Here is a 23,636-nt window from a genome sequence, read left to right as displayed (position 1 = left end):
ACTCTTCAACCTCTGTACTCACTCTGGCACCTTCCTGACCTCATGGAAGAAAGCAAACGTCAAACTAATTCTGAAAAATCAGACCAAACCACCACACTTCCTAGACTCGTACAGACCAATCGCACTTCTAACAGTTGCAAGTAAACTCCTCTATGGACGAATACAGCAATATTATGATAGGGCTGGCCTGGCCTCACCCAACCAATTTGGCTTCCGACGGGGTCGCTCAGCCGTGGACGCCTTAACGCAACTACAAGTAAGAAGATGCACCAAGAAGTATTTCCTCGTGATTGCCATGGACTTTGCTGGGGCATTCGACTCACTTTGGTGGCTGAGCATCTTGGCAAGGTTTCAGGTTGCTGTGAACCCAGGCAACCTCTACAGCGTCATCAAGAGCTACCTCACAAACAAATCCATCAGGATTGTTGCTCCCTATGGGACCCTCACCAAGAATACATTTCGCAGCTGTCCACAGGGTTCGGTCCTTGGACCACTACTGTGGAGTGTAGTAATGGACTCCTTCCTAGCCACAGACCTTGATGAGGCAAAATCACAGGCCTTTGCTGATGACCTGATACTAACAGTGTCAGTGGACTCAAGGACACAACTGGAGACATTGACAAACTGGGCTCTGTCCACCCTTCAGGAATGGGCAAAGCAAAATCAACTTAGAATATCCCCTGGAAAGACAAACTGCATCCTACTCAAGGGGTGCCTCAACCTCAGGCAGCCTCCACAAATCAAGATTTACCAGAAAACAATTAAATTCTCAAAGCAGCTAAAGTACCTAGGTGTGATCCTAGATCCAAACCTATCATTTCAGGACCACCTGAAATACTTGCGCACAAAAGTCAGATGGTACACTGCATTGGCTGCCAGAGTCACTCGCAGAGACTGGGGTCTAGACAGACGGATGCTACGTCTTTTCTATAAAACCATCTTCACCCCAATAGTCACGTATGCATCTGGCGCATGGTATCACAAAGCTACAACTTATCAATAAACGAATCAATGACTCGATTCACCGATCAATCCTTATGACCATTACTCGAGCTTGCAGCACAGTGAGTATGCATGCCCTGCAAGTCCTTCCACTGGACTTATAGATCATTCAACGGGGCCTCATGCACCACCTGGACAAGGGTATTCCACAGGCATGTTTGGGATTCACCACCGACATCACCAATGGCAAGACTATGGAGAAGAGAAAGCTGCATGCTCACCTGTTGCAGGTATGGCAGGATAGATGGGCCACCTTGCAAAAAAGCGAAATCACCAGAAAGTTTCTGCCCAACATTGGCCAGGTTTTTCTGAACTCCCCACCCTGGTTCTCCCCGGGGTACAAGTAACATACCTTCTGACAGGACATGGAGCTTTAAATGCAAAGCTATCCCTACTCGGAATACAGGAAGATCCCACCTGCAGGGAAGCTGGAGAGCTGGCAGCACTCATGCATGATTGCCAGCTCTATGACGACCTCCACAGTGCATTCATCACCAAAATACAGTATCTACCATATTGCCAGGAGAACCACATCTTGGACACCAGGTAGGAATATCAAGCTTTCTCCAACTATGCACTGGCCCAGTTCACAAGACAGAGAGCTCTTATTGCAGCGAACCGCAACCATCCACTGACACAATAAGGAAATGAACAAACCTCAAAGGCAATCGTCCCACAGAAGACGCCTGGAACCCAATGGTCTCCGATGATCAAGGCACTAAACCCTGAAGTGGATTTAAAGTCGAATCAATGAGAAATGACTCTATAAACAACAGTGACACAAATACCACATAGATGGGAAATGACACAAGAAAGACCCCATAAATGCCGACAAGCAAACCCGGACCTTTTGACATCCTCTGAAGACTGCAGAACGTACGGGAACCATCCCATGAACGATCAAGCTTCGGTCTGATCTCTGCTGGGAATGGACCAGGACCACCAGCAGCTCCGCTGCCAAATGCTATATGGTGATCTGAATGGGGTACCCTAACCCTATTCATCTTTAATTCCCTATCCCCAGCAGGAGGGAGAGAAGACATGCTCTGTTTCCTCCCTCCCATTGCCGACCAGTCTCTTCACCTGGTGAAGCATGGGCCTGCCTCACTGACCACCTGGAGTCGCCTTCTCTATCATCCCCATACTTCTGACTTTCACCCCCCAGTCTTCAGCCTCCCTCCCACTCTACCTGTATACCTTATCCATGGTAGGGGGAAGATAACTTTTCTTTGTCTCCCCCACCTGCCATCCAAACTTCCCTCTGGTGTGGCACAGGCATGCCACACTGCCTAGCAAGGGTCATCTCCTCTATCAACCCTCTTACTTCTACTTCTATCCTGTCTTCGGCCTGCCCTCCCCTCCCACTATTATCTTTCATCTAGTGTGTAGCCCACACGTCTAAATTTAATAACAAAATTTTGCCCGACCTATTAGGCCTTTTAACACATCTCTCTCTAGAGTTCAACCCCAACCAGCGATTTCCTAACAGCAATCTCATTAAGAATTAACATCAAACACGTGGATTTTTTTTTTCTTAGGTCCTAGCCACCGAAATCCCAGGAAACTAGGTGGCAGGACCTGACAGAGCAACTTCTCATGATTCTGGACACACCCAGCTAGCCTCCACGTGGCGAGGTATGGGCAATGTCAGGCCCCACTAGAGGCCTGGTGGCCAATAAGCAGGACAAACAATGGGCACAACACATCACACTGCACAGATATGGCCTATTCACTTTCAAGTCTCTGGCTTGACAGTGTACTGTCCTCGATACAGCGAACACACGTGGAGACGAGAGAAATCCCAGGTGCCGTCTGACACAAACATACCTTATACCTATGCCACATTGCCACAATTCACACAATATAACTGTACATGTGGTACACTATCAAAAGCTTTACTGAAATCTAAGTACATAACATGAAAATTATTCTTTGCATCCAGTTCCTTTGTAACAACCTCCCTATAGTTAATCAGATTGGGCAGGAATGATCTACCTTTAACAAACAGGCTTTGATTGCCTTACATCTGGGCTCCTTTCAAGATTATCTTTCACCACTTCTTTAACTGCTGACTCCATTATTTTCGATGTCCCAGGAATCGTATTTACAGATCTGTAGAAACACACTTTGCCCTTTGAACCTTGTAAATAGGAGATTTATTTATTTTTATTTATTTTTTTTTTTTATGTGAACCCCAAACACGAGAGGTATTAGAACCTATAGTACTAAGTACCGTGCTTGGGTTGGAGGTTGAGAAGACGAAAGAAGATATTTGTTGACATTGGACTTGAACTTCTGTAGATTGTAATTTTCAGGAAATACGTATGAAGGAAGGTTGTTCCAGAAAACGGCAGTTGAATGAATAAATGAGGAAGATGAAAAGTTGATTCTGTGGGTTTGAAGTTGGACAGTAAATGGATGTTGGCTGCACATGTTCGGACTGTTTTGAAAGAGAGAGTGGGAATTATAGAAGCCAATTCAGAAGAACAATGCCCATGGAAGTATCTGTAGAAGAGGCATGCAGCAGAAACAGTACATCTATGAGAAAGCGAGTGGAGAGACTCTGTTAGAGATGAATCATTAATTAACCTAACTGCCCTCTTCTGAATGGAATCAAGAAGCCTGAGCGAGGTTTCGGGGGCACTACCCCAGATGTGGGAACAATATTCCATGGCAGGGTGGATTTGCGATTTATACAGAGTGAGCAGCTGTTTGGAAGAAAAGTAACGCCGAGAGCGAAAGAGAAAACCAAGTTTTTTAGATGCAGAGGAAGCAATATTTGTAATTTGCTTGTGCCAAGAGAGATTAGAAGTCAGGGTAATCCCCAAAAGAGATATATCATTTTGCCTAGAAATTGGAGTGTCACTAAAGATAAGCATAGGAGCAGAAGAATCCTTTTTGCTATATATAAGACAAGACTGAGTTTTAGAAGGGTTGAAATCAACTAAGTTGTCTTTGCCCCACTGGAGAATTACCTGAAGATCGGCATTTAAGGAATTGGTAGCAGATTTTCGAGAAGTTGAAGCTGATTGAGCAGGACAAGGTTTCTCAAAATGGAAAGTTGACTGCAATGTGCTATCATCGGCAAAACTATGGATAGGATTTCCAGTCAATGGAAGAAGGTCATTGATATACAAGAGGAAAAGAGTGGGGGGAAGAACTGAACCTTGGGGGACACCGGCATTAGTGGAAAAGTTAGAGAGCATTCTACCATCACCCTCAGTGAGAGATCAGAGAGAAAACTGGATAACCAATTACTAAAAACAGTTCGCAAACCATAAGATGGAAGCTTGTTCAGAAAACCTTTATGCCAAACACGATCAAAAGCCTTTGAGATGTCAAGAGCAACTACTTGTGTTTCACCGAACCTTTCCATTGAATTAGTCCATAAATGGGTAACATAAGCCAGAATATGGATCGACACTGACGGAATCCATACTGGCGATCGCTGATCAGACAGAAGGTTTCTAGGTAGTTTAAGAGTTGGCAGTTAATTGATTTCTCCATTACTTTAGAAAGAGTAGAAGTAATTGCAATGGGACGATAATTGGATGGGAGGGATTTGTAACCCTTTTTAGGAACTGGCTGGATATGAGCAAATTTCCAAGCAGAAGGAAAAACACCTTTGGAATAACAAAGTGAAAAAAGGCGGCAAAGAATAGGAGTAAGTTCAGGAGCACAGGTTTTGAGAACATGTGGAGAAATACCATCAGGACCTGGAGCTTTCTTAGCATCAAGATTCATCAAAATCCTTCTGATATCCTTTTGACAGAAGACAACAGGAGGGATTGAATGGAGCATGTTGGAAATGGTGGGAGGTGTTTTACCAAGATCATTAATACATGAGCTAGAAGAAAAATGGGATACTAGCAGGTCAGCTTTATCCTTGGCTGAAGTGACAACAGAACCATCTGATTTGGACAGAGGTGGGAGCAGAGATGGACAAAAGTTGCGGCCAATAGCTTTGGCAAGAGACCAGAAGGCTCGGCTACCATTAAGGCAAGAAGCAAGTTTTCTACTCTTAGCCTGTTCAAACTCTAGTCTGGACTGATTAATAACTGCTTTACAATTGTTGCGAGCTTTGGTGTAGGCAGAAAATGAAACTGAAGAATTAGAAACAAGCCAATTACGATATGCAACATTCTTCTCTTGAACAGCCTTAGCACATTTATTGGAAAACCAAAGGACGAGATTTTAAAGTGGAGTGTGGGATAAAGGATTCCATTCCTGCAAGAATAATTTCACTGACACGATCTGAGCAAACATTGACATCAGAAGTTTTGAAACAGTAATCCGACCAAGGAAAAGAAGAAATGAAGTCTTGTAGGTCATCCCATTTTGCCTTCTTGTAATGCCAAACAACACAAGTTTGGGAATAGCCATGAGATAAAGGTTCCATTGGAGAAGAGACGATCACCAAGTTGTGATATGAAGTGCCTAAAGGACCTCTCACTTCGACCGTGTACTTAGAAGGGTTGTTTTTGAGAAAAAGATCAAGCGTATTGGCTGTATGATTAGGATTGTCCAGTATTCTCGTAGGTAAATGAACAATCTGTGCTAGGTCATTAATAATTGCAAAAGCCTCAGCATCTCGACCTGCTGGGTCGGTGTAACTAGAAAACAGAAGCCAGCTGGAGTTGTGAACATTAAAATCACCAAGGAAAATTACCTCACTGTTAGGAAAGTTGGACTGGAGAAAGTCAAGTTGCAATGAGAGGAAGTCAAAGAGCTCCAAGTGATTAGTGGAGTTGGGAGAAGGGTAGAGACAACTGATGAATTGGACACAATGAGGTAGAGAGATTTTAAGCCAGAGAAGATCAAAGAGAGGAGATTCCAAATTGCAAAGTCTCTGACAGGGAATATCAGAATGGACATATGCACAAATACCACCTTTCAGGTGTAAGGAATCATACAGCGAATAATTTGGGCACCTGAGATGAGCAGTAGTTGAATCAACCGATAACTGAGATTGTCAGAAAAAAGTACATGGGGCTTGGCAAACTGCAAGTGGAAATGGACATCATTGATATTAGAATTGAGAACACGTATATTTGTGAAATGAATTAGGAAGTCCTTGGGAGGTTTAGATCTGTTGGCAGATAAGCTTGCTCTTTTAGTTTGACAATTCATGGTGTACTCAATAGTAAGAAAAAGTGGGTTGTTGTTGTTGTTGTTTGGTTTTTAGGAGCATTAGCAACTAAGGCCATATTGCTCCAGGATATGCGGTGGTCATTCCTTAACCTTTCCGCATCCTCCGTATTTGGTGGTGACGGGCTCGAACCCCGGTCTAATCAAGAAGCGTGTGCTACGCACTGCTGCTCCTTCCCACCTGGCTACGGAGGCGCCTAGAAAAAGTGGGTAGGACATGCTGTATGAAGTAATGAAATTTTTGGATATGGCGTACACGTGGTAAGAATATACCCAGATCCTTGACATAACATGGCCTCGACAATGCTCCCCGCACACACACTACTCGGACTCCCTCCAGTCACTATCTGGCAGAGTAGAGGTAGCAAGATTATACACTAGCTGATCCGGAAGCCTCCTAGAGAGTTACCAATAGGTTCGGTCCGGTGTACTAACTAGCAGCCGGCCTGTGAACACCGTTTTAGAGCTGTACCCTCGAAATGTAAGGAATATTGGATCCCGCCACGACGTTTATCATAACCTCAAAAGTCATCAATCATACTGCATGATGGAAGAGATAGGGAAGGGTTGACCGAAACTTAAGCTCTAGAGACTAAACATGAGTTCCACCACTTCAAGCCTCCAATAAGCAAAGTGGTATTTCACCAGTTGATGTGAGTCATCTACCACCTAGTACTGCCTGGTAACATAGAGAGGCGGCGTTCCTCCATGTGGTGTGGGCACCACACCTCGACCCCTGCTTACGTTGGTTCACACCTGGGTGGTCACCCACCATGTACTTGTGCATGGAGGTTATACCCAGGATTACTAACAGTCCCACCATCGTGAAGGTGCAAGCAGAGGATTTGGCTGTGACAGACCGTCCGGACTTCGCCGAAATTGGGTCCACTTGACTTGAGTGTCACCCGAATATCAGTTCCATCAGTGTTTTAGACTCCCAAGTAGCAAGTACAGCTTGTCTGGCATATCTGAGAGAATGTCTGTGACAACCTCAAGGACCAATTTGTTCATCTCCAAGCTATAGAGACTTCTTAATTATGTCTATAGGCCTTTTGAGAGCTTAATTAGAACCAACTCATATATAAATTTCTCTAAGGTCCTAACCAGATGCACAGAGGTCAGATTGCATGTATCAAAAAAGAATACTCATTGCTCTTTGAACAGAGACCTGTGATGTGATATCTTCATTACATTTATGTCTTACTGTTACTTTTAAGAAAAAGCAAAGCTTAAAGGTATATACAGTTCCTAAATGGAACAAAGCATATTACTATGATGTTAAAATTACAGTAATTTATATGAACCTTCCCATTAACAAAGGGAAGGATTAACATTAGACATGAAAATCAAACTTGAGAAGAAATTATAAATTCAGTTGTTTTTTCCTAAATTCACTCCTACAACATGTCCACTTAAATTCAAGGGATTTCAGAGCCAGTGAAAATCTAAATTTAAATTATCCAGTTGTGAGGGTGAATGTTATTTTTGTTTCACATTTTGTTATACACAAACTGGTCATTTTATTCACAGAATGGCAGTGACACCGTATAACATCTTTTGTCACACTGCCAGTAGATGGCAGGAAGTGTATATCTAAGAAGACATTGATATAACTGCACTATCTGACATGTTATCTGGTAGTTCAAAAGTTACATGCTATAAGTATGAACCACTTTAAGAGTGTGAAAATTGGAAGATCTGAAGACTAGGCAACATTCTGTTATATGCTATTGTGTTCAACATAGTATAAGTGCTACAGAGATTGTGAAAGAAACATCAGTGGTTTAGAGAAAAGGGTTTAAAGAAAACTACGATTTTCAAGCAATGCAGGTAAATTAAAGATAGTTGAGAATCAGTAGTTGACAACTTGTGGCTTAAACAGCTGAGGAGTTCCACCATTCTAGAAAAAACTGCAAATGCCCAGGAAATTCTGCATGAAGACCGGAGAATCACAATCAGCTAAACAGCAGAATGTCAATCTCCTATGGTAATGCACTCACAAATATTGGAGCACCTTAAAACATCACAAATCTGTGCTCGCTGGATTACACACTATTTGACATCTGACCAGAAACAAAACCAAGTAAAAGAATGTACAGAAATGCTAACGCAGTTTGAGAGACATAAATAGAATATTTAGTTACATAGTGATTAGTGACATGGATCAATCAGTCATTATGATACTGAAACAACACAACAATAGAGCTCAGAAAATAGTCTGCACTTACAACATATAACTTAAGGCTCCTTGCAACTACCAGACATGTCAGAGTCAGTAATGATGTCAATGACCTCTTCAATGTACACTCTCCTGCCACCAACCAACAGTTCACCAAAACTTGAGCAGTTATATGGCAGCACTGCCATTCTACAATTTAAATGATCACCCTATGATGCTAAAGATAAATCTTGTATATTACCTCTCTACCATCCAATGATGGAGAACTGCGAAGTGTATTCCGCAGCTCAATAAGTTTTTTCCTTTCCTCATCTTGTTTCTGTCGAATTTTCTGCAATTTAGTTGCTAACTCTGTTATATAACCACTAAAGTGCTCAATTGTTTTCAGTCCATCTTGGAAATAGCTAATAAACAAAAAAAGAAAACAACAATTAAGAAAACATTTTTATTGATATATGTTGCTTTTTATTATAATTTGAAATATTAAGTTAAGAAAAAATTACTCAGCAGAAATAACTAATTTTTTTATTCTACTGTGAATGCATATGATAAGCAAAAGCATCATTCATTAACAAGCCTGTTACAACAAGGAGTAAAACCAATTCTCAGATAAAATAATACAGTCGCTTCTTGATTTATGCACCTTAAATTTACACATTTTCAGTTCAATACAAATGAACAATATACATCAGTGCAATATATCTCGATTTAGTGGAAATGCAATATACCTGTATGGTGATGATGACCTGTGTATTTATATTCCTGCTGTTAATAAATCTGCTAGTGGGGAATTTTGTTTTTGGACATCTAGGTACCATGTAGATAGGTGTTGAGACACATCTATGCGCAATTAACCTGAGGTTCAGAAGGGGGCCAATTTATAGCTCTAATTAGAGCGTTTATGTTCCATGGAAAAGATTTTTTCTATGATACTATTAGGACTGATGCTAGTTGGTTGCTGTATGAATTTAGCTTGTGCGGCTGCGTTTATATGGTGTCTGATGTAATTGTCAGGTATTTTGTTTTTGATGAGGGTATTTTTCAGTTTTATTAAAGCTGCTATAATGCTTTCTGGGCTATTCCATATGTGTATAATTCTGTTTGTTTGGTTTCTGATATCGTTTCCATATATATTTTTGGCTAATTTAGTTTCCCAGTTAGTTAGTTTAATTGCTGGGAAGCCAAACTGGTCTCTTTTATCGTAGTGTTTGGTGTATACAAAGTCGTTTGTTATTGTGATTTGACTGTTTAGGTATGTGGCTTGTAGATTGTTTCTGTGTTGGTTCTATCTATAGTCAATTCTTTGGGATAGATATTTTTAGCCATGTTGTTGAAATCTGTATGGTTCATGACCAGTACATCGTCAATGTACCTGTAGTGTGCAATGTCTTCTTTAAATTTATTTTCATAAAAGTGCAAATAGAGGTTGGCTATGGAGCATGAACTGCTTGAACTCATAGCCACACCTCTTATTTGCAATAGATGCTATTAACCATCTGTATGTAGTTGTTTTTCACATTAAGGTTGATAAGGTCTATCCAGTACTGGCTTTTACATCCTAGTTTATCTTGATATTCTATGTAATATTCAGATAGTACTTTTATCAAATTGTCATGAGATATGCTAGTGAACAAGTTTTTGAAGTCATATGTGTATACATTGTTAATTTGGTAGTTTCTAATATATTCAATGTACTGCCTGTTATTGGAGATGACTTTTGTGTTTTTGTGAGATTGCTGGTTATTATATTTAATTTGGATTCCATTATTTTGCTAGACATTTTGTTGTAGCTGTTTGTGAATGATGTGATGAACCTTTTCCCTGTAGGGTCTTTGTGGAATTTGGGAATCCAGTAAATGTATGGATATGGGGTGTTGTCCATTTCTAATTTAATTTTCTTGTGTAATTCCTTAGTTTTTTAGTGATTATGTTAAGGGTGGGGCTGATGAACTTGTGTCACTGTGGTCCAATTCCTGCTTTAGGGTGTCTATATAGAATCTCTTACAAATGATGCTGAAGTTGTTATTAGCTTTGTCTATATTGGTGATAACGAAACTTGTTTTGTAGGCTTTTGATTTTTTGTTTAATAAATTGGTCCCCTTCTGAACCCCAGGTTAATTGCACATAGATGTGGCTCGACACCTATCCACACGGTACCTGGATGTCCAAAAACAAAATTCCCCACTAGCAGATTTATTAACACCAGGAATGTAAATACACAGGTCATCATCACCATACAGGTATATTGCATTTCCACTAAATCGAGATATTGGTTGGTTATTTGGATTTTAGGAGCATTAGCAACTAAGGCCATATTGCTCCGTGAATATGTGGTGGTCATTCCCTGACATTTTTGCATCCTCCATATTTGGTGGTGATGGGCTCGAACCCCGGTCTAATCAAAAAGCATCTGCTAAATCGAGATATATTCACAAGATGGAACCACACGGTTAATATTCACAATGAAAGAGGCTGTATATATTTGTAAATAGTTATCCCCAAAGGCACATACAGGACTATCATGCCTTAGAAAAGCGTTGCCAGTCCATACCCTACGGATAACACGTTTAATTTTAATTTAATAACTATCATCCCATCTTTTCCCATTTTATTTTAATAACCACCATGACAATTATTACCATTTATATCTATCATTTTTAACCTGGTTAGATATCATACTGTATCAGCTTCCCACAACAATACACCAAGCTTTAAATTACAATCAACATCAGCCCAGACTCAGGAATGCAAAGCATGAGATTTTGCCTATGACAAGGTTAACTATCATGCCATGGATAAAATCGGGTACGTGTGCGCAATAAACTGTACCACACACACACACACATATATAAAATCTAAACTTTGGTGGGGAATTGAACATTTTCAGACTGACTACCACAGGACATGGAGGTGAGATACTATGATATTTCAATCTGTTACACATCCGTAGGGTTTTGAATCTCCTATCACAGTTTGCTGTAATATATGGAATCCACTTTGTTTATTTAAAATTAAGTACATATATTCAATAAGATTACTCTTATAATTCCAAATTATCCACCAAGTAATTAACCTCGCAAAACTGGTATAGAGATTACAGAAATGGGTATGTATAATACATTCCTCTAGTATGGCTATATGTCTGATCAAAGCCCCTGAGGAGTAGCAGAAGTATGGCCACGAGGAAGAATGTTAATTTTCATTAACTTTCACTAACGTTTTGCCAATTTCTCTAACTTTCTTCAAAATTTCATTAATTTTGTTGTTTATATATTTATCTTATATTTTATATATAAGGCTATCCATACTAGGGCTAGATTTATAACTAACAGGTTGGTTGGAGTCACTACAAACCTGATGCTCCCAAGTAGTACCATAATTTAAAAATAATAATGTATAAATAAGTTAAGTACATATACAACCCATGCACGTATAATGTCTAATTGTCCATAGACAATATCATTAACGCTGGAGCCAATATTTACGGCATTTAATATTTAAATCTAAACGTCATTTGACATAATTCCAATATATATATATATATATATATATCCAAGTATGTAAAAAGAAAATAGGATAGTTAATTTTTATCTATTTTATAATATTATTTCTAATCTGTAATATTATTTCGTCACAGATCTGATTAATGCCATCCAAAACGATTAAACATTATATCCATCTGTATATTATTTGAGTTAAGTTGTAATGTATAATATGAAATGAAAGCTAGTAAAATAGCTACTCAAGAAAAACCAAAAACCTATATGGGTGCTAAACGTAGCCTGGAAAAAATACATATATGCCAAAAATAACATAAAATAAGTAATACAAATGTACAAATAAAAAGTTAATTATAGGCGATCAGATACATTGAAAGGGACTTTTTTAAGGGCTAACCCTTTCAATGTATCAACCATAATTAACGAGCTATCCATTTCTGTAGTCATCGTCCAGCATAACTTGTCCAAATGATAGTTAAAAATTAATGAGATAGAGGGCCATAAATATAAAAGGTATTTTCGTTGATACATTCCAATTTAGCAGTAAGCTAGCGCGATGACTGTATTTTTTCCAGGCTACGTTTAGCACCCGTATAGGTTTTTGGTTTTTCTTGAGTAGCTATTTTATTGGCTTTCATTTCATATTATACATTACAACTTAACTCAAAAAAAAAAAAAAAAAAAAAATATATATATATATATATATATATATATATATATATATATATATATATATAGTATTTGAATCAGGGTACTGGAATTTATAATTTTAGAATATCTGAACCTAGAGAAACTGGCAAATGGCAAACCGAAACAGATAGCCTTAACTAATTATTGATAGGATGTATTGAGTGGAGGTAGCCCTCGTCAACGTTCCATTCAAATGTATCCTTTTATCAGTAATTTGCTTCAACATCATTTTATTTTTATTATTGTATTATTTTATTGTATTTTATTATAATTTATGTGTTTAATTACAAGGTATAACAATGAACTCCAACTTAGGTTACCTAAATACTTGGCCCTATGGTCCTATAGGTATATTTTTACTCTGAATAGCTATATTCCATATTTTTATTAAATTTCGTTAGTCATATGATTCCCTTAGTAGTCAGTTCAATAAATACTGTAATATATGTTTTACAGACTGATATAATGTTGATGATACTTTTTTTTCTATTTTGCTAATTCACTATTTCTATATTTTGTCTACATTTTTATCCCATATTTCACATATGTTTATATGTGAAATGTAAATGTGAGGTCTAACGGCACCAGGGCTTTCCCTCATCTCCGCTATACATATATATATATATATATATATTATCTTTCTATACATTAAAATTATTTTCCTCCTAGTGATATTTATTCAGCTTCTGTAGAACAAGCTTCTGTTTAAGCATGGTCACGCACTATGTTAGCATTAGCATTAGTAGAGGCATTTGATGCAAGAAAGCAAGCTTATGCAGCATCAGCCAAAAAAAAAAAAAAACCCACTTCCACTTCACCCCTCTGTTCGTTCAAAATACCTGTCCAGCTGAGCCTTAAACTTATTTAGGCTATCAACCTCCACCACAAGGGATGGAAGTCTGTTCCACCAACCAACCACCCGCTGGCTAAAGGCAAATTTCCGCACATCTATCCTACATCTGTCTTTCCTCAATTTGAATTTATGCCCTCTCAGGTGATTTTTCTGAGCTAGAGGAAGAATCCCATCAGCATTTGAGCATGCTTAATCCATTCAAGGCTTTATACACCTCTATCAGATCACCTCGCTGGTGCCTAGTCTCCAGACACTGTAATTTGCAAAACTTAAGCCTTTCTTCGTAAGAGCACCCCTTTGTTCCATTCACTAATCTTGTTGCCCTTCTCTGTACTCATTCCAGCAGCTCTACATCCTTCTTGAAATGAGGCCTCCAGACCTGTATACAGTACTCTAGGTGTGGCCTGACCATTGCCTTATACAATGGAATAATCACCTCCTTATCACTGCTGGAAAAATTCCTGTATATCATTGACAATACTCCATGAGCTACTCTTGCAGCCCGTCTGCACTGCTCAGAGAACTTCATATCTGCCTGCACAACCACCCCCAAGTCCCTTTCATTCTCTACCACTGTCAGTGTAGTACCACAGAGTTGATACGTTGCTCTGGGGTTGCTGTTTCCCATGTGTAGTACTTTACATTTGTCAATGTTAAACTTCATTTGCCACCTCTCAGCCCATCTGCTCAACCTTTCCAGATCCTGTTGCAGCAGCATAGTGTCAGTAGTGTCCTTGACAACCCTGCCAGCCTTTGTATCGTCTGCAAACTTGGACATTAAGCTTGATATACCATCATCAATATCATTTATAAATACAGAAAACAATAATGGACCCAACACTGAGCCCTGAGGGACTCCACTAATAACATCAGTCCACGATGAGCAGTGTCCATTGATTACCACTCTCTGTCTTCTCCCCCTCAACCACCCCTTTATCCATAGCAGCAATTTGCCTCCAATGTCACACTGCTCCAATTTGTGTAGTAGTCTTCCATGTGCAACAGTATCAAAAGCCTTTCTAAGATCCAAGTATATAATATCAAAGTTATTCCCTGCATCCAGTTCTTTTGTGACTGCATCATAGTATCCAATCAAGTTGGTCAGGCAAGACTTCCCCTTAACAAAACCATGCTGTGTCTGAGCTATAACTGAAGTCTTGTCTAAATGATCCTGCAGTGCTTCTTTAACCAGTGCCTCCATTAATTTTCCTGGAACAGAAGTTAAGCTCACAGGTCTATAATTACTTGTGTCAGCCTTTGATCCTCCTTTGTGAATTGGGGTCACATTTGCACATTTCCAGTCTATGGGTACCTCCCCTGAGTCCAAGGAAGCTCTCATAATTATGGCTAAGGGTTTGCTTACTTACTTTGCTGCCTCCTTTAATATAACTGGATAGATCCCATCCACCCGGGTGCCTTTCTTGTGTTTATCTTCAACAGTTTCTCCTCCACTTTACTCCCAGTTATTTCAAGATTCCGTAGCTTACTGCTAGAGTTGAATACACCTCTGGCATTCCCCTTGCTGAATAACTCCTCATGTGTGAATGTCGATGCAAAATATTCATTTAGTTTGTTAGCTACCTGAGCAGGATCATCAACAGTTGACCCATCAATATCAAGTGGACCAATCTGATTCATCCCCTTCCTTCTAGAGTTTACATAAGTAAAGAACTCTTTGCTGTTTTTCTTTGCATCCCTTGCCAAGGATTTCTCGTAATCTGCCTTCGCCTGCCTAACCTCCTTTGTAACTTGGTTGCATATCAACTTGTATCTATCATAGGCTTCTGTGTCATGTGTTAATTTGTAAGTATCCCATGCATTTTTCTTCTCTGCCATATGCCTCATTAGTTCATCTGACATCCATTTTGGCCTAAACCTTGAACAATATTTCTTAGTTGGTATGTAAAGCCTAGTAGCTTCCAAGATAAGTTCTTTGAATGCTTCCCATTTTGAATTTGCTGTTGGTAACAACCATCAGTTGGTCCCACTGTATAGAATTTAAATACTGTCTCAGTCCATCGTAGTCGCCTTTACGGAAGCAATAACCCTTCCCTTTGCCCCTAATGGTAGTTACCTCTTTGAGTAAATCCCACTTCAGCACACTGTGATCACTGCCACCTAGTGGTTCATTTATCTGCAGATTCTTAATGCATGAAGAATCACTGCTGATAATCAAATCAAGAGTATTACTCCCTGTAGTTGCCTCCTGAACATGCTGATGTAGAAAACAATCATCTAATAAATCCACAAAAGACCTGCTAGTGTGTGAGTAACCAGCCCCCAAATTCCAGTCAATATCTGGGAAATTAAAATCTCCCATTATAAGACTCTCTGATTTACTGGCCCACTCTATTTCCCTGTACAGTTCCTTATTATACTCATCAGAGTCATTAGGCCTATAGCACACTCCTACTCTCAATTTTGATCTCCCAATGCTTATGTCACACCAAACTGACTCAACACTGCACTGTCCAGCGATGTCGACTGGCTTCACTTCCTTGGTTTTTATGTGTTTCTTAACTAATAGCATAACCCCTCCCCCCTTCCTATCCTGTCTATCCTTTCTGTAGACGTTGTACTCCCCAAATTGCAGTTCTGCATCCCTTATATCTGTGTGACACCACGTCTCTGATATCCCAACAATATCTGCCTTTGATGTTTTGAGCAATACCTCAAATTCATCAATTTATTTACTAAACTCCTAGCATTGGTGTACACGCAAGTATACCTGCACCTGTTTCTATTCTTAGCTACCCTAACACAACCCATGTGTTTACTTGTACCGCAATGGCTCCCAGCAGTCTCTGAAATACCATGCATCTTGTTTTTCAGGCTTCTGCTCATTCTAATAGAAGCAGTGCAAGAATCTCTTTCACCTCTGCCAGTGGCTACTGTCAATCTATTGGTCTTTGTCTCCCCCCAAGCTAGCAGTTTTCCGACCCACCTAACACTGCCTCGATAGCATGTTTATCATGTTTATCTAACAAGACCATGCAGTACCATTCTTGATTCAGGACCCTGGGTGTGCCAAGCCCATATTCGCAAGGCAAGATATGAGCCCTTGGGAAATATATATATATATATATATACACAATAAAATGACAGAATTCATGGGATACCTGGTTCCTCAGCAACGCAATGCTGTCACTCCTCTTACTAGTGGACGAATGCACCACTCGGCAGGTATATATGTACAATGCATTCAAGTAATTTGATGTTAGCATGGATAAACATTGTGAGTTAGCCAACTTTGAAAGAGGGATGATAGAGGGTGCCCGATGCATGGGTCACTGTATCGCGGAGGTGGTACAGAAATTGCACTATCCCCGTTCAACAGTATCAAGAGTGTATAGGGAATATGCCATTTCCGGAATAACATCCCAATGTGGATAGCGCTGTGGATGGAAAAGGTGGTGGATGAAAGTGGCCATCGACGACTGTCTTGCATTGTTTCAGCTAACTGGAAATCCCCTCAGACTTCAACGAGGAAGGTGCCAGAAACGTCTCCATCAAGACCATCAGGCAATCATTAGCCACAATAGGTTATGGGAGCTGCTGACCCACCAGCTCCCATTGCTAACACAGCGACACAGAATTCTGCACCTCACCTGGGCGAAAGAACATCGGCACTGGGCCTTGGATGATTGGAGATGGGCCTCAAGGTCCGATGAGTCCCGTTTCCAGTTATTTTGAGTGGACGGGAGGGTGCATATCTGGTAGAAACAGCAAGAAGGTATGCACCCATCATGTCAACAATTAATTGATCAGGCAGGTGGACGGTCAGTAATGGTATTGGGCATGTTTAACTGGCACATGTTGGGACCTCTGGTACATCTAGATGCATCTCTGAATGGTCGAGGTTACGTGTCCATTCTTGCAGACCATCTGCATCCCTTCACAGTCATCGTGCACCTACAGAGCAATGGACTCTTCCAGCAGGACAATACACCTCCCCACAGAGCCGTTGTGATTACAACATGGTTCAAAGAGCATTCTGCAGATTTTACCCCCACGGAATGGCCTCCCCATTCACCGAACATGAACCCTGTGGAGCATCTTTGCGAATTATGGACAACAGTGCAGCAAACATGGATGGAAATACCTCTGGAACACTTTCTTGAACTAGTGAACTCAATGCCTCACCTTGTGACTGCCCTTGTGCAGGCAAAAGGTGGGTCTACCCATTACTAGGTAGGTATCCCAAGATTTCTGTCCACTCAGTGTATATACAGGGTGGTTATAAAGTCCTTGTGCAACTTTAAACTTTAAGAACCTTGGATGTACACATATATTGAAGCATGCTGTAAATGGCATATAAAAGGTGAATTCTTAAAGCTTTTTATGTATTAGTGTTGCTAATTTTGAGTTAATTTTTATTTATTTTCAGATCCCTCAACTGATTTAAAATGCTGATAGTAGAATAAAATATCAAATATGTGTTATGGCTCGAAGAATTGAAATCCATAATATCTGCGAGAAAAAGATTCACTGCTCATTATTAGAAAAATGTAACACATAGGAACTCAATTAACAATTGGATGAAAAAGTTTAGAGAAACTGGTCCGTGAATGACAAATCATGATCTGCAAGGCTATGAATCAGTGAAGAGACTGTGACCACAGTCCAGGAAGCATCTGAAAGGAGTCCACAAATGTTACAGGAAGAAAACTACCAAGCTAGATTAGATTTCTGTCAAGAGATGAAATCAAAAATAGACTCCCATGATTTTCTTGATGAGTTGACATTTTCTGATGAGGCCACCTTCCACATTAGTGGCAAAGTCAACTGCTACAATTGCCACATTTAGGGAAGAGAATCACCTCCAGAAGCCTGGCAACATGAAAGTGACTCCCAAAAAAAATCAATGTCTGGTGCACCCTAAGGAAGTCATGCATTATCAGTCCTTTTCTTTTTTTATAGAAGCAACAGTCAATGGTGAATGTCATCTTAAAATGCTGCAGAATTTCCTCAACCCAGAACTACGACAATTAAATCTTTCAGACAGCATCTTCTTTCAGAAAGACAGTGCACCCTGCTACTATGCTAAGAATGGGCAACAGTTTTTGAATGACGTCTTCCCAGACAAGTGGATCAGCAGAGTTAGTCCAACTGCTCGGCTACCTCATTTGCCTGATCTGACCCCTACAGGACTACTTTTTACGGGGTCATGCTAAATCTGTTGTGTACTCAACAAAAACCATATTCTTTGGATGAACTTAAGGTCAGGATCACAAATGTAATTCATGAAATTACTAAGCAGCAACTGAGGAATATTTTCAACGAGCTGGAAAATCACTTTGAAAAATGTATCATAAATGATGGCAGTTATGTTGAAGGTTAAAAAATCAAACTTGTGCTACTTTAAAATTTCAGTTTTTATATGCCATTTACAGTGTGCTTCTTTCATGTGTACACTCAAAGTTATTAAACTTTAAAGTTGCACAAGGACTTTATAACCACACTGCACATATAATGCCACTTCTCAATTTAGGATAGCTTTTAATTCTTCCTTGAAAACAGCGACAAAGCAGATGCCAAGCATCAAGCATTCAAGGAATTAATCATGGAAGCTACTAGACTTTTCATACCTATTAAGAACTACTGTTCAAGGTTTAGGCCTAAATGGTTGTCAAATGAACTAATGAGAGTCGTGGTAGAGAAGAAAAATGCATGGGATGCATATCAATTATCAGGAGACACAGAAGCCTATGGCAGATATAAGCTAGTCTGTAATCAAGGAGACTAGGAAAGTGAAGGCAATTACGAGAAATCTTTGGCAACAGATGCTAAGAAAAACAGCAAAGATTTCTTAACTTATACAAACTCTAAAAGGAAGGGTATGAATCAGATTGGTCCACTTGATATCGCTGGTTTAACTGTTGAAGATCCTGCTCAGATATCAAACAAACTGAATGAGTATTTTGCATCTATATTCACACATGAGGAATGATTAACATTTGAAAATGGCAGAAGGTTATCAAATTGTACCACGATGCTTAATGATTTTGTAATAACTGAGAGCAAAGTGGAGGAGAAACTGTTGAAGTTAACATAAGAAAGGCACCAGGGGTGGATGGGATCTACCCAGTTATATGAAAGGAAACATCAAAGGAACTAAGGAAATCCTTAGCCAAAATTATGAGAGCATCCTTGGACTCGGGAAGTCCCCACAGATTGGAAACGTGCAAATGTATCCCCAATTCACAAAGGGGATCAAAGGATGACAAGAGTAATTACACACCAGTTAGTTTAACTTCTGTTCCGGGTAAAATAATGGAGTCACTGGTTAAAGATGCATTGCAGGATCATCTAGACAAAATTGCAGCAATAATTATATTTACAAAATAAAATTATATTATATTAACAATTAATTATATTAACAAAATAAAATAAGAGAGATGGGGAATATACTATGCAAGAAGGATAGGTGGAACAGGACCAGGGTATGTCTGCCAGGGCAAAAGTTGATGAAGTTGTAGAGCAGATATCATCTTTTAAGGGAACAAAAGGTGATTTGTTGCACATGTTAGAACTAATGACATTAAGAGTAAGAGATATGCAGATTTACTCAACAAGTACAGGTCAATCTTGAAAAAAAGTTCCGAGTTAGGGCTGAATGTGAAAGTGTATGCAATTCTGCCCAAACATGATAGCAGGGAGTATATGATGAGAGCCTTGTCAATCAATTCGGCCTTGTAAACATTGTGCGAGGCTCGAGTGGTAAAATTTTTTCAGCCTGGTCTGTGCTTGTTGACAAGAGAGACTGCTTCTACAGGAATGGGGTACAGTTAAATAGAAAGGGTGCAAGAATATCTGCTGATGCTATCGAGGCAGTGCATGGTGGGTCAGAAAACTGCTAGCTTGTGGGTGGGGATACACAGACTAAGAGGTTAACAGTTGCCGCAGGCAGAGGCAAAAGTGATTCTTGAACTGCTGCTATTAGAATGAGCAGCAGTGTGGAAAGCAAGGCAATGGAGATTTCCAAAACTGCTGGGAATCATAGTGGAACAAGTAAATACATGGGCTGTTTTAGGGTAACTAAGAGTAGAAACAGGTGCATGTATACTTGCATGTACACCAATGCTAGGAGTATAGTTAATAAATTTGATGAGCTTGAAGTGCTAATCAAGACATCAAAAGCAGATATTGTTGGGATATCAGAGATGTGGTGTCACATGGATATAAGGAATGTACAACTGGAATTTGTGGAGTACAATGTGTACAGAAAAGATAGACAGGCCAGGAAGGGAGGAGGAGGAGTTATGCTGTTAGTTAAGAAAAACATAAAATCTAAGGAAGTGCATCCAATTGATGTTGATGAACAATGCAATGTTGAGTCTATATGGTGTGACATAAGCACTAGGAAATGAAAAATGAGAGTAGGTGTGTGTTATAGGCCTAATGAATCTGCTGAGTATAATGAGGAATTGTGCAGAGAAATAAAGTAGGCCAGTAAATCAGAATGTCTTATAATGAGTGATTTTAACTTTCTAGATATTGACTGGAACTTCTGGATTGGTCACTCACACAATAGCAAGACTTTTTTGGATTTATTGGATGAGTGTTTTCTACAGCAACATGTTCGAAAGGCAACCAGAGGGAGTAATACTCTTGATCTGATTATCAGCAGTGACTATTCATACATTAAGCATTTGCAGATAAACACTGGGTGAAGGTGATCACAGTGTACTGACATTGGAATTACTTAAAGATGTAACTACCATCAAGGCTAAAGGGAAGGGCTTTTGCTTTCGTAAAGGTGACTACAGGGGTCTCAGACAGTTTTTAAAATCTCTACAGTAGGATCAACTGATGATGTCACCAACTTTAAATTCTAAATGGGAAAGCCTTCAGGGATTAATCTTGGAGGCTACTAGGCTTTTCATTCCAATTAAGAAATACTGTTGAAGGTTCAGGCATAAATGGATGTCAGATGAATTAATGAGGTCCGTGACAGAGACGAAAAAATGTATGGGATGCATATAAGTTATCAGGTAACACAGAACCCTATGGCAGATATAAGCTTGTCTGGATTCAAGTCACGAAGGCGGTTAGGCAGGCGAAGGCAAATTACGAGAAATCTTTGGAAAAGGATGAAAAGAAAAACAGCAAAGAGTTCTTTACTTGTGTAAACTCTAGAAGGAAAGGTATGGATCAGATTGGACCACTTAACAAAAAATTTTTGCCAAACGTTTATCAAACTCTAAGGGAGCTAAGTGATTTTGTGATAATTCAGAGCAATGTGAAGGAGAAATTGTTGAAGTTAAATATAAAAAAAGGCACCAGGGGCAGATGGAATCTATCCAGTTATAAAGAAGGAGGCAGCAAGGGAAGTAAGCAAACTCGTTGCCATAATTATGAGAGCATCCTTAGAGTCAGGGTAGGTCCCCGTGGACTGGAGATGTGCAAACATATATCCCCAATTCACAAAGGGTGACAGATAATTATAGACCTGTTAGTTTAACTTCTGTTCTAGGGAAAATAATGGAGTCACTGGTTAAAGATGTGATACAGGATCACCTGGACAAGACAGCAGCAATAGTTCAGACACAGCATGGGTTTGTTAAAGGTAGGTCTTGTCTGACCAACTTGATTGGATTCTGTGATGTGGTCACAAAGGAACTGAATGTTAAAAATAATTTTGATATCATATACTTGGATTTCAGGAAAGCTTTTGATACTGTTGCACATGGAAGACTGCTGTACAAATTGTAGGTATGGCATTAAGGGTAATTTGCTACAATGGATATAGGGATGGTTGAGTGGGAGATGAAGAGAGTGGTAATCAATAGACACTACTCTTCATGGACAAATGTTATTAGTGCAGTTCCCCAGTGTTCGGTGCTGGGCCCATTGTTGTTTTGTGTATTTATCAATGATATTGATGAAGGTATATCAGGATTAATGTCCTATTTGCAGATGATACAAAGGCTGGCAGGGTTGTTAATGACAGTAAAGACAGCATGCTACACCAACTGTGTCTAGGTAAGTTGGGCAAAAGGAATGAGAAGTGGCAACTGGAGTTTAACATTGACAAATGCAAAGTACTGCATATGGGTAGCAATAACTGAAGAGAAACGTACCAGCTGTGTGGTACCACACTCAGGGAAGTGAAAAAGATCTGGGGGTAATTGTGCAGTCAAATATGAACTTTGCTGAGCAGTGCAGACAGGCTGCCAGGGCAGGTCATGGCATCTTGTCAATGATATATAGGAATTTTACTAGCAGGAAGGGGAGGTGATTATCCTATTGTACAAGGCAATGGTCAGGCCACACTTAGAGTAGTGCATACAGGTCTGGTAGCCTCATTTTAGGAAGGATGTAGAGTTGCTAGAACAAGTACAAAGAACGGCAACAAGTTTGGTGAGGGGAACAACAGGGTGCTCTTACCAAGAAAGGTTTAAGTGCTGCAAATTGCAGCGCCTGGAGAGTAGGGACCTGCGAGGTGATCTTCTTGAGGTGTATAAGGCCTTGAATGGGTTGAGCGAGCTGAATGCTGAGCAAGAGGGATTCTTCCTCTTGCTCAGATTAAGAACCTGAGGGGGGCATAGATTCAAAGTGAGGAAAGACAGTTGTAGAATGGATGTGTGGAAGTTTGCCTTTAGCCAGTGGGTGGTTGATTGGTGGAGCAGACTTCCAATTTTTTGTTGTGGAAGTTAATAGCCTAAATAAATTTAAGGCTGTGCTGGACAGGCATTTAGAACGAATGGAGGGTTTTTTGGTTTTTTTTGACAGATGCTGCATAAGTTTGCTTTCTTGCATCGTATGCCTCTACTAATGCTAATGCAGACACAGAATGGGTTTGTTAAAGGGAAGTCTTGTCTGACCAATTTGATTGGATACTATGATGTGGTCAAAAATGAACTGAATGTCAGAAATAATTTTGATATCATATACTTGGATTTCAGGAAAGCGTTTGACACTGTTGTGCATGGAAGACTACCGTACAAATTGGAGCAGAATGGTATTAATGGCAAGTTGCTACAATGGATAAAAGGGTAGTTGAGTGGGAGAAGACAGAGAGTGGTAATCAATGGATGCTGCTCTTTGTGGACTAATATTATTAGTGGAGTGTCACAGGATTGTTCATGACAGTAATGGCAGTGTGCTACTGCAACAGGATCTAGAAAATTTGGGTAGATGGGCTGAGAAGTTTTTTTTTGTTGTTGTTTATTTAATTTCTTTTTTTTTTTTTTGTCTGATGCTACATAAGCTCATTCGCTTGCTTTCTTGCATCATATGACTCTATTACTATAGCAATAGT

General features: G+C 39.7%; 1 protein-coding gene across 3 annotated transcripts in view; it reads right to left on the bottom strand.

Moving 5' to 3' along the window:
• The window catches only part of Asap (ArfGAP domain of ASAP), a 673,774-nt gene that overhangs the window by 519,153 nt on the left and 130,985 nt on the right, over positions 1-23,636 (bottom strand). For all 3 annotated transcript variants that reach the window (XM_090375988.1, XM_090375990.1, XM_090375989.1), the window contains exon 10: positions 8,571-8,733. In XM_090375988.1, coding sequence (XP_090232114.1) covers positions 8,571-8,733 — 163 coding nt within the window. The remainder of the gene's footprint in view (positions 1-8,570; positions 8,734-23,636) is intronic.

Source organism: Mastigoproctus giganteus, chromosome 6, assembly GCF_048544385.1.
Source record: "Mastigoproctus giganteus isolate SK-2022 chromosome 6, ASM4854438v1, whole genome shotgun sequence".
Classification (NCBI taxonomy): Eukaryota; Metazoa; Arthropoda; class Arachnida; order Uropygi; family Thelyphonidae; genus Mastigoproctus; species Mastigoproctus giganteus.
The sequence above is the reverse complement of the archived record's forward strand: the minus strand, read 5'-3'. Positions and strand labels throughout refer to the sequence as shown.